The 15,853-nt window shown below is 39.7% G+C and overlaps 2 protein-coding genes across 3 annotated transcripts; both read right to left on the bottom strand.

Moving 5' to 3' along the window:
- Nucleotides 1–512: 512 nt before the first annotated feature.
- LOC112454829 lies at nt 513–1,503 on the bottom strand. The gene is made up of 2 exons (XM_025016426.1): nt 1,401–1,503; nt 513–1,227 (listed from the first exon to the last, which is right to left on the bottom strand). The coding sequence occupies exons 1-2, from the start codon at nt 1,461–1,463 to the stop codon at nt 688–690; spliced, it is 603 nt and encodes a 200-aa protein (XP_024872194.1). The 5' UTR covers nt 1,464–1,503; the 3' UTR covers nt 513–687.
- Nucleotides 1,504–3,723: 2,220 nt separating this feature from the next.
- Nucleotides 3,724–6,724, bottom strand: LOC112454828. 2 transcript variants are annotated; one of them, XM_025016424.1, is made up of 2 exons: nt 6,231–6,724; nt 3,724–6,137 (listed from the first exon to the last, which is right to left on the bottom strand). In XM_025016424.1, exon 2 carries the CDS (start codon nt 4,503–4,505, stop codon nt 3,894–3,896), a length of 612 nt encoding a protein of 203 aa, XP_024872192.1. In that variant the 5' UTR covers nt 4,506–6,137; nt 6,231–6,724; the 3' UTR covers nt 3,724–3,893. Both variants share the same exon structure in this region, with proteins under 2 accessions (XP_024872192.1, XP_024872193.1).
- Nucleotides 6,725–15,853: the final 9,129 nt, after the last annotated feature.

The raw sequence follows: 15,853 nt of genomic DNA, 5'->3' as shown, positions 1-15,853 counted from the left end.
TACGTTCCAAACTCTTTGTTCTGTGAACAGTTCGACGATACAACATGCCAGAGACCATACATCAAAGTATGTAGTACCTTGTGCATGTTCAATGAGAATTTCCGGTGGCATATATAAAGGTGTTCCACGAAAATATTGACCAACAGTTGTTTCTAGGGCCGACGATCCATCACATATCTTGCTTAACCCGAAATCACAAATTTTAATCATTAAGAAATGATTTATATTTTCAGGTTTTATATCTTTATGAAGAATAGTAGGGTTAAATTCATGAAGAAACGTTATTGCTTTACAAATTTGTAATGCGATGGAATAGTTTTCATTCTTCTTTACTGCATAATCCAAGGCTTCGTCTCGCTTCGATATGAAAATTGCTAAATTTTGACTCTTGAAGTATTCCATAACGATGTAAAAATGAGATTCTGTAGAACATATACCCATAATGGAAATTAAATTAGGGTGACGAATCTTATCCATCACATTTATTTCTCTGTATATATATTTCTGTTCTTCAGAAGCTTTTATCTTCTTCACGGCAACTTCTGTGTTTTTCCAAATTGATAAAATTACACATCCAAATGATCCACTACCTAATAATGTCTTGGTGAACTTAATATCTGATTCTTCAATTGTAGGTATCGAGAATCTCAATTGATGTTCATTATCGTCCGTAGACCTTGATTCTTCCTACGTTTTTTTAGAACTCGTGTTAATTTCAGTACTAGAAGATGCTTTTTTCTTCGGTTGAGAAAATGAGATAATTGTTCCGCTATATGACTGTTTTGTCACGGTTTTTTTACTGATATCACACTGTTTAGAGTCTGTCAAAGTGACTGTGGAAGAACAAACTTTTATACTGTTTTCATACTTAACGATAGTTGAAAATAAATATAATCGCAACTGTGAGTTTTTTATTTTCAATTTATCACTAAAGTCCCAAAAATCAGTATTCTTCTTCTTATTGAAATCTGTGAAATTGTGAAAAATTTCTTCCTGGTAATTTCCTAAATGGATCACTGAACTGGCCAAGATTTCTTTATTATATATATTTTCCATTGCAGACATACTCATTTTTTTAATTTCGTCAAAAGAATATTTTTTGTTCCGATTCAATTCAACTTTTTTTATACCACCAACTGGGGCAATAATTTGCTTATATACTTCATTAGGACTTTCTCTGTGCTTCCAACCTACATGTAAAGTTTTCATGACTTTCTTCAATGGGATCTGTAAAAAATATCTTTCTAAGTACAACTGCAATAATGTAGTAACTCATAAATTTTAAGATACATATTTAATACAATTATGCTAGCAAAATTTTGCAGAATTGTTGAATGAAATAAATTTTATAGGAAATGAAAATAAACCAATGACGAAATGAATTTGACTGTCATACGTACTGGAATGTCCGGTGATTTCTGGGATATTAAATCCTTATTTTCCTGTCCGTCAATGATACCCATAATTTCATCAATCCGTCTTCTTTTAGCATTGCTGTAAATATTTTCTATAAAAAAAATATTAATTATTATTATTATTACTATTATCGCGATTATTATAAATTTTAGCATCGTAAAAATCAAACGTATAATCAATTTAATGAAAAAAAATTTACCTTTGAGAGGATGAGAGTAAAAAACTTCGTATTCATCTACACCTTCAATTAAATCAAATTCTCTATTTTCAATATTAATTCTACAATTGTCTTCTCCAACAAAAAACATTAAGCCGTCAGCACCTGGAAAATATGCTCTAACGACTTCTATTTTTAGCTTTCTGCGATTTGCCGGTAATTTAACTGCTGTTTTATTGTCTTTTATTTTGACAAAACTCATTGTCAATTTTTTTCGTAATGCTTTTTATAATTTCAATAACTAACTTCTATTTACTTTTAAAGTAAACGAAATATTAATCGTTCCTAACCTCTTAGCGACACCGATTAATTGAATTGTTTACAAAATTTGCCAGTTATAAGAGAGAGACAAAAATATATATATATTTTTGTTATCTCGAATCGATAAGGTAGATACTCGCACTTTCCCCGCACATCTGCACATGTGGGTGTGTGCACATGTTGGAAGTGGCCGTGTGCAGCGCCACTTGGCTACAAGTCAACTGTGAGCCAACCCGGCTTCCGTAAATTAACGACGGCGACGTACAGCAACGAACGATTCGAGAACGGTTGTCGGACGGCTGTCTAACGGTTCAAGAACGGTTGTCCGACGGTTGTCGAACGGTTCAAAAACAGCTCAGAAACGATTACAAGCGGTTTAGAAACAGCTGCGAACTACGCGGAGACAGGAAAGGCTACAAACGGCTAAAGAACGTCGACGACGACGACGACGATGAGTGACAAGAAGCAGTTAAATGACGACGACAAACGACAACGAACGGTTCGAGAACGGCTCAAAATCTTTTCTGAGCGGTTTCAGAAACAGCTACGAACGACGCAGAAACATAAACAGAAACGGCTACGTACAGCTGAAGAACGACGACGAACAGCCAACGAAACGCTAACCAAACATGAGACCGTTAAAATCGACCGATGTGGATAAAAATATCGAAAAGCGACGGTTGGTGGACGAATTGCACGCACCGGCGAAAAGAAATTTTCCCCGTAGACACGTCATAGTGCGAGGGTACGACGATCTGTGGCAAGCTGATATCGTCGAGATGCGCCCGTACTCGCGTTTCAACGGAGGCTACCATTACATACTCACCGTCATCGATGTGTTGAGCAAGTACGCGTGGGCCGTGCCACTCGAGGGTAAAGGCGGCAGCGAGACAGCTGACGTTATCGCTGAGATAATTCGAGATAGTGGGAGGTGCCCTAGTAATCTACAAACCGACATGGGGAAAGAATTTTACAACACCGACGTGCAACATCTCGTGAGAAAACACTACATCAATCATTATTCCACGTATTCGGTGATGAAGGCATCGGTCGTCGAGCGATTCAATCGCACGTTAAAAAACAATATGTGGAAGATGTTTACGCTCAATGGAAATTACAAGTGGGTCGACGCCTTGCCGCGACTCGTGTCGGATTACAACGCGCGCAAGCATCGAACGATCGGCATGCGACCCGTCGACGTTACTCCTGCGATCGCCGAAAGACTCTTGGCTACCGTGTACAGCGCGATAAAGATCGCGGATCCGGCAAAGTTTAAAACGGACAACTCGGTACGCGTCAGCAAATACAAGACAATTTTCGAGAAGGGTTACACGCCGAATTGGACCACCGAAGTGTTTAAGATCGTTAAAGTGCAGCATACCAATCCCGTAACCTACCTACTCGAGGACTATCGTGGAAAATCAGTCGCTGGAGCGTTCTACGAGCACGAGTTGCATCGCGCGACTTATCCGGACGTGTATCTCGTAGAGAAAGTACTGCGCAGAAGGGGCGACGAGGTTTACGTGAAATGGCTGAGATTCGATGAATCACACAACTCTTGGATACACAAGAACAATGTTATTTAAACTGTATTTTATTTTTAATATAAAAAATGATACATGTAAAGTGTTTTGAAATATGTAATACATATAAAGGATATAATAAAAAATATTAAATACAAATACATGTACGATATCTTTATTAATATCCTTCCATTAATATACATACGTTACATTATATACATACATACATACATACATACATACATTTATATGTTATACTACTACATACATTACATACTTATATACATATGTACACACATCATATTACATACGTTATATTCGGTAATGTTCCCACGGCAACGTATTGGTCGAATCCGGCACGATATATCGCTTATCGTCGTACGGACTCAGAGCAATTTTCGTCTCGCTGATAGTGTACATTTTGTGCATTTTCGATCTTATGCACGACTGCGATTGAGTCATTTCGATCTCATCGTTCAGACACCGCGTGTAGTCGTCGAACGTGATGGTGCGCGCGATGACGTTGCTTTTGACACCTTTTGCTTTTTACATTCTTTCTTACCATCGACTTGCAAGGCGTACATTTTCGCCCTAAGTCCAACGAATTCGGTCATAATGGCACCGTTGTTTTCGTCCTTCATCAGGCCCGGCACTTTTTTATTGACGAGAGACATACCATAAGCGTTGTCTACCGCGTAATCACTCGTGTCGAACCTGACTATATCGCGTTTCATGTTCTCGTACGCGTCGTCGCACTTGATATGATAAATCAGACTGTCCGTGTCGGTATACATGATTCTACACGAGTCGCAGTACAGGGAAGACATGTACTCGTGGTGAAATTCGTATAGGCACACCTTCGACAAGTCGAGGATGCACATGCCGATGTAGATCGCTTTGTTGAATTTCACCTCGAGTTTGCGCAGTTCGACGGCTTTCAGATTTTTCGAAAACAAGCTCCTGCTGTGGAAATTTGGTTGCGCGATCATTGCCTCCACGCCGTATCGTCCGTCCCACTTTGTCAGTAATTTTACATCGACGTGATTGCGTACATTTTCCATCGTTTTCCCGAAAACCACGTTATTCATTAATTTATATAAATTTTTTTCGAACTCATTTTTGGCCAATGTTTTTTAGAAATTTATTTTGTATTAAGTTCGATGTAAGCGCGGAGCCACGCAGATTGAGCAAATTGCAATACGCGATGTATTTTTGTGACGCAAAGGCCGTGGCGCGTGCACTGCTGCAGATAGGCGAATCCGAAGCAATCGCGCTAAAGTCGAAATTTGACACGTCTTTGACCTATCGAAAATCTGCGTAGAGCAGTGACCGACACATCGCCCAGCCGTACAGGTTGTTGACATCAAAGTACATCAGGTACGACGACGGTTTCGATGGATTGTACGACTGCATGTACTTGTTGTTGGCCTGCGCGTATCTGTTTGAACACTGACTCAGACCGCCACGAATACCTCGTTCGATAAACATGACCATGTCAATGTCGGTCAGCAGTTCGAAATTGACACACGTATGTTTCAACATGGCGTCCCACGTAAAGCCTGGTAAAGTGTAGTAGTACGCGGGATCAAGTCTGTAACTCGCGATACAGCTATCGCGGAACTTTTCAAACACGTCGACCAACAGCAAGACATCGGTTTTCAGGTATAGATCACTGTATTCGCCCAGGGTTCGAACGGAGAATCGCTGCCATACGTTCGCGACGTGCGCGTAATCGCTCTCGGATACAGTGTCACCGGTCAAGGAATTGTAAAATGAATCGCGCGGTGGTAAACACGTATCCTCCAGCTTTTCTATGCCGTCTACGTATTCGCATGGAAAGACACCTTTTCGCATCAATAATTTGAAATCGTTGTCGGATAACGCGAAAAATTTGGAACGTATAATTTTCAACTTATTTTTATCGAGGAAGGATGCCAATTTTGCGAGACTTGTGCTCAGAAATTTGTACGAGTCGATGAATCTTAATTTTATATCGCTTCGCGAATCTGATCTTTCAGCAGTATCTTTTACGTGTTTAGTGAATGAGATGTACTTTTCCTTTGTTATAGGTAGTACATCGATCGAGCCTTCGAACGCGGCAGCTATCTCCGTGATAATAAAATGCGCGTCATAGCCCGATAGATTGTGAAATATTACTGGGATAAAGTGAGAATCCTTATAATTTAGATTGCATGTCGAATGTGCTGGACCTCTATAACGCCCGGTATGGTGGCAATCATCGCGTACACGATTGTCAATTGACGCGAACGGTTTTTCACAAATGTGACATTGCGCCGCGCTGTGAAATGTCTCTCACTCGTCTCGCGTTAGGTCTACCATGCATACAATGTCGGACAAAATGTTTTTTACGCGATGCGCCAATCTTTTGAGTTTCTTGGCGAACCACGCGACGCAGTCATTATTGCGACGAAATCGATACGCTGATAACGTTTCATCATACGAGCACTGTACGTAGTATCCTATATTACATACCCGATGATGTTGATAGGCGTATGACGCGTGTTCCGTCTCCGGTTGTCTTCTTCAGCACGTACCCCAGATCGGCATACACCACGAAGGGAAGTCGCTCTTTCCTGCTGTGGTTCTTGAAGCTCAGCCACTTGTCCGCGCTCGGTAGTCTGATAGCGCAGTTGTTTACCTCTCGGCAGTCTGTTGTGTGAGACTGCAACTTGTCGCTCGAACTAAAGTAGTGAAGACATCTGCAAAAAAAAAAAAACACTCAATTATTGTATATTTTTATACACAAAATATAAAATATTTTATATATTATTAAGAGAAGTAGAGGTATTTACCGATCACAAATGTACTTTGTATGTCCATGTTTATTAATTTGCGAGCTCACGAGGCGGGATAGATGTTTAATCCACGCAAAATGTCCAACATTGTTGTTTCGCGGGTCCTGCACGTACAGCAGATTCACGTGTGTTTTTATCCGTGCGGTCGGTAAGCCGTATTGGAAGAACTTTTGAAGTCTTCTGTCCCTCGATGGTATAGACGTTGACGGATATATCGTCATTGAGTTGTTCGAACTGTTTAATTTGACTCAACGTCATTGGGAACTCAATGTCTTGTTAATTCAGTACCGTTGAATAATGCGGGTATGATAATTCCCGAATTTCTTTCAGCTGGATGCAGAGTAGCCGTCACGGCCCACGCAAAACACGCATTGTCCATTGATCGTAGTTTGATCACCGCGTTCTTCACTTTAATGTCTTTAGGCAATTCCAAGTGACACCCCGCGCGCAAAGTATTGTACCTGTTGACGCTCACCGTCAAATTGAGGATTCGAGTCAACGCCCACCCACTGTCGCGTTCCTGGGACTCCCCGAGTTTCGCTAATGTGGGCTCGATAACGTGTCGCTCGTACCACTCGCGCAAGTGCGATGTAAGACAGAGTTCTATGTTATTTGTACATATACTTTTATTGGCACGTTTATCACCCGCCACAAACTCCCCGTTGAACGCGGTGTTCAATTTGACACAGTTATGTTTTTTTATAATGTCTCGCACCGCTTGCACACTACGCTGCAGGCGTCTTCCAAACCTGTCGCGGTTCTATATGGTCTGTATTAATTACCGCACCGGTCATTATTCACGTTTTGAACGCGGCATCGGTTTCTCGCCATACGAGTTCTGCCGCGCGCGTGTCGCTACTGGTACCGGCGTTTGCATAATCACCACCGCTATGGATAAATTGTCTTTCCAATCGCGACTTCACACCCTCGAGTCGCGCGATTCGGGCAACCAACGATTGCCTCTGCCCGATCGTTGGATTGTCGGAGAGCCGCTGACGTTTAGCACTACAGCGTGTCTCGAGCTGCTCGACGAATTCCGCGCATTGCAGCGTCCATGTGAAAAATTCACCCAAGGTAGCTACTTGGTCGGACAGCTCCAACAGATCGAGTTCAGTTTGCTCAAATTGATCCATGTTTGATCACTTTCGCACCAGTTCTTTTATTATATCACTTCACAGCACTTGCACGTGATAACGTGTTTAACCACACAATAAATCTCGATACTTTTTAACCAATGTATTGCTCTCAAATCTTACTACTGCGGCTCGATGCGCTTCATTCCACGTTATATACCCTTTGCCCTCTCTCTCGATCCAACTGATTTTTTAAAAGATTTTTTACCTTTGTCTCGCGTACTGCGTAGATAGATTGTTTAGTCTACGCGATAACACCCCCTTTTCCTAGAAAACATTTGTTTACGACGAACGTGTCCCGACAGGTTCGATGCGTTATCGGGTCGATCATCGTCCTGATGACGTTATTTCTTCCTTTGTTTTTTACGTGTTGCGTAGATAGAGCAGTTCTCCGATATCGCGTCCACTGTTGACGGATCTCAAGAAGGCGTCGAATGTAATATACGCTAACGATGCGTTTAATACGAATCAGCTAATCGATTGTGAGCTCGCAGCTTTAGTTTTTTAGCACGTAAGATATATTATGTAAAAGAAGAGTTAAATAAACAGACTTTTTTTACACCTAAATAAACGATGTAATTTCTTTGCGTGCATGTCCATCCCTACCTATATTTTATCAAATGTTGTTTACGACGAACATGTTCCAACAGGTTCGACGAGTCATTTTTTCCTTTGTCTCGCGTACTGCGTAGATAGATTGTTTAGTCTACGCGATAACCTCCCCCCTCTTTTACTAGAAAAATGTCATTTCTTCCTTTGTCTCGCGTACTGCGTAGATAGATTGTTTAGTCTACGCGATAACACCCCTTCTTTTCCTAGAAAAATGCTGTTTACGACGAACATGTTCCGACCGGTTCGATGCGTTAGCGTTATTAAACACGCTCCTACGCAGTGCGCTATTAAGTTAGTTTTACCCATTGTGCGCCGCCTAGCGGCGTCGTTGCGAACGAGTCCCCCGCGGCGCGACCGCGAACGCGAACGCGGAACCCCCATGCGGCTCCCCCGCGGTCCCCCGCGTACCCCCACGCGGATCCCGCAGCGCGACCGCGAACGCGGACTTCCGCTCCCGCGAACGCGGACTTCCGCTCCCGCGAACCCGCGGAGCGGGTGAGTCATCCCGCGTGACTCATCCCGGTAAGTCATGCTTGTGGTATGCCAAGGTCAACCCCCTCCCCTCCCCCTGCTCCACGTAAACCGATAACCTTGTGTAACCCGATACCCTTGTGTAACCCGATACCCCTTCCCTCCCCTTCCCCCTCACCCCCGCGTTATCTCCTTGTAATCTGATACCCTTATGTAACACGATACCCCGCCCCCTCCCCTCCATTTTACCCCCCACCTCCCCGCAAAATTCGATACCCCTGTGTAACCCGATACCCCGCCCCCCTCCCCTTCTTCTCACCCCTTGCGTAATCTGATACTCCCTCTCTCACCTCTCCCTCGGAGCACCCGAGTTGGAATCGGCCTATATCACCTACTTATTTTTAATTTTATTATATTTTTCAGTCTTTTTTACCTTTATTTCATATATGATTCTTCAAGATTTAGTAGATTAGACTTAGTTTTATACGCGATCAAAGATCCATATGCGAAGTTTATATATAGACCATGTAGCCTGAACTCCCAAAGTCAACATCGATTTGACATTGCGTCAATTGTAAAATCCCACTTGTGCTACTAAGCTGACCCTTTTTTAATTTATAAAAAGGTTAAATTTAAAATTAAAAAAGTGTGCCAATTAGAAACTTGCACATTGCTTCCTCATCGTTACAGATGGCTCCATTGCTCCTGTTTTATTTTGCTCATAAAGCTTCCTCTATGAGAAAGCCAAACTAATAAATATTAATAATTATGCATCACATAAAATACAAGCTTCCTCATAAAAGAAGCTTTGTGAGCGAAATAAAATAAGAGCAATGATATGTATGATCTGTAATGATGAGGAAGCAATGCCAAGTTTCTAATTTTTTCTTCTTCTTTTAGTTTAATAATGAGAAATATTAGCTGATGATTCTTAGTCATTGATTTATTTGCTAACTTTGGAGTTAATCTCTCTTTATCAAAAATATATTGCAGAAAACTAACTAGGCAGAACTAACTTTATATTTTTGTTTAATGAAGTTCTTGAATTTTATAGAATATTATTTAGATAATTCTAAATAATTCTATTGTCCTTTAAATGTCGGATTATTGACTCAATTTTGAGACGATTTTCCTTGACCAAAATCTTCTTCAAAGCTTAGTTTTCAAGTTATAAGAGGAAATAGTTATATAGGCCGAGTACAAGAGGTAGGGGAAAGTAGGGGAATAATACACTCACAAGTTCCCAGCCAGCGACTTCTACAGTAATGAAACTTACGATGCAAAAAAATCTGCTTAATTTGCTCTTTCATAATTTGCTCCATTTTACTTTTTTTTAATAATTAAATGATAAAATTAAAAACAATCTAAACGGTAATATAAGTGAAAATTATTAGAATTTGTAAATTCGCAAGGTATAGAAAAATTGCTCCTTTTTTGTTTGAATTTGCTCCACCTTTACAAACTAATTATCTACAGAATTTATTAAGAAAAACGTAAATAATTGCTTTATGCAGGCTTTTGGAGGTTATCAAGAAATTATGCGCATGCGCAGTATTAGCGCCTGCGCAACAGAAATCGAACGCGCCATTTATTACGTTATTCATTTTTCTGTAATTTGCTTTATACAGTTTGCGAGATATCAAAGTTATCAATCATTAGAATTTCTACATTCTCAAGGCACAGACAAATTACTTCATTCTTGTTTCAATTTGCTCCACCTTTGAAAACTAATTGTCAGTAGTATTTATTAAGAAAAACATAAAAATAATTGCTTTATGCAGTTTGGGAGTTATCAATCATTAGAATTTGTGCATTCTCAAGGCACAGACAAATTGCTTCATTCTTGTTTCAATTTGCTCCACCTTTGAAAACTAATTATCTACAGTATTTAATAAAAAAATAAAAAATAATTGCTTTATGCATTTTGCGAAATATCAAAAAATTGTGCGCATGCGCAAAAGTATTTAGCGCCTGTGCAATAGAAATTAAGAGCGTCATTTTTAAAGTTAGTTATTTTTCTTTCATTTACTTAACAAATATTATTAGCAATTACTTTTAATATTTTTATTAAATACTGTAGATAATTAGTTTTCAAAGGTGGAGCAAATTGAAACAAGAATGGAGCAATTTGTCTGTGCCTTGAGAATGCACAAATTCTAATGATTGATAACCCTCAAACTGCATAAAACAATTATTTTTATGTTTTTCTTAATAATTACTATTGACAATTAGTTTTCAAAGGTGGAGCAAATTGAAACAAGAATGAAGTAATTTGTCTGTGCCTTGAGAATGTACAAATTCTAATGATTGATAATTTTGATATCTCGCAAACTGTATAAAGCAAATTAAAGACAAGTAGAAACTTGCACATTGCATCCTCATAGTTTTTAAATGTGCAAATAGGAACTTGTACATTGCTTCCTCATAGTTTTTAAATGTGCAATTGGAAACTTTTACATTGCTTTCTCATAATTTTTAAGTGTGCAAGTAGATCCTTGTTTAAGTGAGCAAGTAGAAACTTGCACATTGCTTCTTTATAGTTTTTAAGTGTGAAAGTAGAAACGTGCACATTGCTTCCTCTATGAAGAAGCCTGTTTTTTTTATGTATAATTATTAGTAGATATTTATTAATTTGGCTTCCTCATAGAAGAAGTAATGTGCACGTTTCTACTTGCACTAAGGAAGCAATGTGCAAGTTTCTACTTGCACACTTTTTTTTATGGAGAGAGTATCATTAAAGATAGATTGGTGTTGAATTTGGCAATGATCGGTGAAGGGGTTACCAATTTTTGTCTAAAAAGTGAACAAGTCATACATGTAATCTTATATATAAGGTATCATTAAAGAGAGGTTGTTTTAAATTTGACGAAGATTAGTGAAAGGGTTACCAATTTCTGCCTAAAAAATGTATAGGATAGACCGAGGCAAATCGGATTACTGATTAGCACGATAAAATAGCTCGTTTAAAATAAAACACTAACGAAAATTGTCTTAAAACTTATATTAATCTGATTCGCCTCAATCTACCCTAAGTTATTTGATGGATGGAGTATCATTAAAGGAAAATTGTTATTTAATTTGGCGAGGATTGGTGAAAGGATTACCGATTTCTGCTTAAAAAGTGTATAAGATGTACATATAATTTTATATAGAGTATCATTAAAATAAAATTGTTTTGAATTTTGCAAGGGTCGGTGAAAGAGTTATAGATTTTTGCTTAAAAAATGTGTAAGTTATTTGATGGATAAACTATCGAAAATTAATTTCGTCCGCCAGTGATTAAACAGCAAGTATTGATTTATTCCTCGATTAACTGGCATAAATGTACAAATTAGCACAACGTTTCGGCTCTTAATTCGAGCCTATGTCATCAAAATGACTCGTCATCAAATTAATAAACCTTCCTGCGTTCACGAGCATGTTCCTGCATGGCCATAACTAGCATCTGCGGAAATTTATATTTAACACATGTAACAAATTAAGGAGAGAACGCGAAGATCGAGAAAACTTACGTGTTTAGTAATTACAAGCGCACCGCAGATTCTCTGACGCGAAATGTTAGCTGTATGCGAGCACTTCCAAGACTGAGCGAACAACGAAGAGATCAAGGTTTCCAAAAGCCGAAACGTTGTGCTAATTTGTACATTTATGCCAGTTAATCGAGGAATAAATCAATACTTGCCGGATAAACTATCATTTAAGAAAAGTATTGAATTTGGCGAGGATCGGTGAAGGAGTTGCCGATTTTTGCTTAAAAAGTTACATGAATTAGTTATACATGTAATTTTATATAGAGTATTATTAAAAAAAAGGTTGGTATTGAATTTGGCGATAATCGGTAAAAAGGTTCTTTCTTTATATTTAATTTTTCAAAATTTTAAATGCCTTTAACTCAAAAATTGATCAATCAAATCTTAAAAAATTATATATATAATAAGGGTAAAAAAGACTGGGGCGGCAGTGTGGTCTAGTGGTAGAGCGCCAGACTCGTAATCTGAGGAACCAGGTTCGAGTCCACTAGAGCCATGAAGCATGGAAATGTTTTTTCCGATAGCTGCGCCCCTCCGTGCAAGATAGACTCTTGTGCAGAGAAAACTGGGCTCCGTCTTTCGGAAAGAGACGTTAAGCCGTTGGTCCAAAGGGTTAAAGTGAGAGGAGAAGGATAGTATTGGTAGTAGATTGTGAACCCTGCGGGGATATGCAATAAATTACGAATTTTACAGGAAATTTTACAGGGTAAAAAAGACTGAAAAATATAATAAAATTAAAAATAGTCCAATATTTCAAAATTTACAAAAGTTATAGCAACCACGGACATTTCTAAAAAAATTCAAAAAAAATTTTTTTTTTAAAATAACCTCTTTACCGATCATCGCCAAATTCAATACCAACCTTCCTTAAATAATACTTTATCGATTAAAAAGAAAACAGCCCGATATCTCAATATTTGCGGAAGTTAGAGCAACCACGGACATAAAATCCGCACACACACACACACACACACACACACACACATACAGACATTGTTTCTTAACGCAATTTTTCGACGTTTTAAAACACTCTGAACATATTGACATCAAAAACTCAAAAAACAATCTTTTCTTTGGTTTTTTCTACCTTTATTTCATATATAATTCATTTAAATTTGGTTGACTTGATCCAACCTTATACGCAATCAAAGGTTCATATACGAAATTTACGAAAACAAAGGTTCCTCTACTCTATAAGGAAGCAAAAAATGAATAACTTAATAAATGGCGCGTTCGATTTCTGTTGCGCAGGCGCTAATACTGCGCATGCGCACAATTTCTTGATAACCTCCAAAAACCTGCATAAAGCAATTATTTACGTTTTTCTTAATAAATATTGTAGATAATTAGTTTGTAGAGGTGGAGCAAATTTAAACAAAAAGGGAGCAATTTTTTTGTACCTTGCGAATCTATAAATTTTAATGATTTTTACTTATATTAACGTTTATATTGTTATAACTTTATCATTTATTTCTAAAAAAAGTAAAATGGAGCAAATTATGGAAAATGTATATTATAAAAGAGCAAATTAAGCAGATTTTTTTCATGCATTGTAAGGGTGTAAAGTTCTATGGAGCCAGCGTATGGCTTACCGGCGTATGGCGTACAGAAGCTTGACTAATCACAGGTTTTACGCTCGTTTTCGTTACGCCAGCACAAACATTAGCTGTCCCATGGAGCGTATTGATTAATAAGCCAATCACAGTGTTGTTTTGCAAAGCTTATTTTTAAAATGGATGCTCAAGGGGTCTTGTGATTGGCTTATTGATCATTACGCCGGCGTAAATACGTCTCATGTGACAGCTAATGAAATTTTCAGCGCAATTTTTAACATATACATTTATACATGAAGCAATATTCCATATGCGTGTACGTGGGTGTGTATCATTGTACCATAAACGCCAAAACGCTTCAAAAACCTGCGTAACATCTGTGCTGGCGTAACGAAAATCAGCGTAAAGCCTGTGATTAGCCAAGCTTCTTTACGCCATACGCCGATACGCTAGCTTCATGAGACTTCACCCTAAGTTTTATTACTGTAGAGGTCGCTGGCTGGGAGCTTGTGGGTGGCGATGCGTCAGATTGAGTGGCCTGCACTTGGATACGGTACATTTGGACACGATCAATTGAACACCGTTTATTTGGATACGGATTATTTGGACACCGTTCATTTGGACACCGTTAATTTGGAAACGGTTCGTTTGGACACCGTTTATTTGGACACGGCTCATTTGGACACCGTAAAAATGCGGCCTGTGGAGTTGGACACAAAAATGCGCGGCCTGTGCAGTTGGACACCAAAAGGCGCGGTGTGTGCAATTGGACACGAAAATGCGCGGCCTGTGCAGTTGGACATCAAAAGGCGCGGTCTATGCAGTTGGACACGAAAATGCGTGGCCTGTGCAATTGGACACCAAAAGGCGCGGTCTGTGCAGTTGAACATCAAAAGGCGCGGTGTGTGCAGTTGGACACCAAAATGCACGACCTGTGCAGTTGGACACCAAAAGGCGCGGTTTGTGCTGTTAGACACGAAAATGCGCGGCCTGTGCACTTGGACACCAGAATGCGCGACCTGTACAAATGTTTTCAATGTATATAGCACGCGTGGAAAGATGTAAACCCATGTAGCAACTCGTCTCGCGTGGAAAGTGTATGCGTGGAGGCAGTAAGTTCCGCCCCCTGCGGGGGGCTCCACTACCGTTAAACTAGACACATAGTGTGCCTTGCAAAGTACTTGCGTGCACTTTTTACGCGTGAAAAGTTGTAAACCCATGTGGCACCTCGTTTTGCGTGGAAAGGTTCTGCCCTCCTGCGGGGGGGCTTCACCTCCAAGAAAAGTAACCTAACCCAACCCAATTGTTGTGTGGACGGAAAAGTATATGCGTGAATACAATAGACTCACTCTTTCCTACCCACAACAGAATTAATAAAAGATTTATTACTTTTACCAAAAAGTGTTGGTTACAATCACCGGTAAAATTGATACATTTGCTATAATTTATCCCATTTACCACCGTATCTTGAAAACATTTGTACAGGTCATGCATTTTGGTGTCCAACTGCACAGGTTGCGCATTTCGGTGTCCAATTGCACAGACCGCGCATTTCGGTGTCCAACTGCACAGACCGCGCATTTTGGTGTTCAACTGCATAGGCCGCGCATTTCGGTGTCCAACTGCACAGATTGCGCATTTCGGTGTTTAACTGCACAGGCGGCGCACTTCGGTGTTGTCGCATATCGACCGAGAGCAAGCGGGCTGAGGGCAGCACCTGACGGCCAATCTATGACGATCTATGACGATCTATGACAAAATGACTACGCGATATAATCCGGGCGACGGCTTCCGGGTTCTCCTCGCTGTCTCGCGGCGACTTTCGTGCCGCACTCGCACTGTACAAAATATATTGTTTATTAAAGTTTAGTAAAGTTTATACCGCGAGTGTTTATTTGACAAATGCCTCAACAAACAATACAACAGGTGTCCAATTGCACAGGCCGCGCATTAAGGTGTTCAACTGTACAGGCCGCGCCTTTTGGTGTCCAACTGCACAGGCCGCATTTTTTACGGTGTCCAGATGAACCGTGACCAAATAAATGATGTCCAAACAAACCGTGTCCAATTGATCGTGTCCAAATGAACGGTGTCCAAATGCACTGTGTCCAAATGCACTGTGTCCAAATAAACGGTGTCCAAATGAACCGTCTCCAAATAAACGTTGTTTAATTGATCGTGTCCAAATGAACGGTGTCCAAATGTATTGTGTCCAAATGCACCTCTTCCATCAAATTTATAAGCCCACAAGTGGTTGTCGATATTAGTTCGAAATGCTAATCGAGATGTTGCTTCTGTCCTATAACGGCTAGAATCCCTAT

This window comes from Temnothorax curvispinosus, unplaced genomic scaffold (assembly GCF_003070985.1).
Source record: "Temnothorax curvispinosus isolate PA1 unplaced genomic scaffold, ASM307098v1 QBEX01005414.1, whole genome shotgun sequence".
Lineage (NCBI taxonomy): Eukaryota > Metazoa > Arthropoda > Insecta > Hymenoptera > Formicidae > Temnothorax > Temnothorax curvispinosus.
The sequence above is the reverse complement of the archived record's forward strand: the minus strand, read 5'-3'. Positions and strand labels throughout refer to the sequence as shown.

Bases quoted from the DNA above. Each gene is read 5' to 3' on its own strand.
- LOC112454829 (XM_025016426.1), bottom strand. From the start codon at position 1,463: ATGGGTATCATTGACGGACAGGAAAATAAGGATTTAATATCCCAGAAA. The intron at 1,228-1,400 runs GTACGTATGACA...TATTTTTTACAG, and splicing joins AGAAATCACCGGACATTCCA to ATCCCATTGAAGAAAGTCAT.
- LOC112454828 (XM_025016424.1), bottom strand. From the start codon at position 4,505: ATGAATAACGTGGTTTTCGGGAAAACGATGGAAAATGTACGCAATCAC.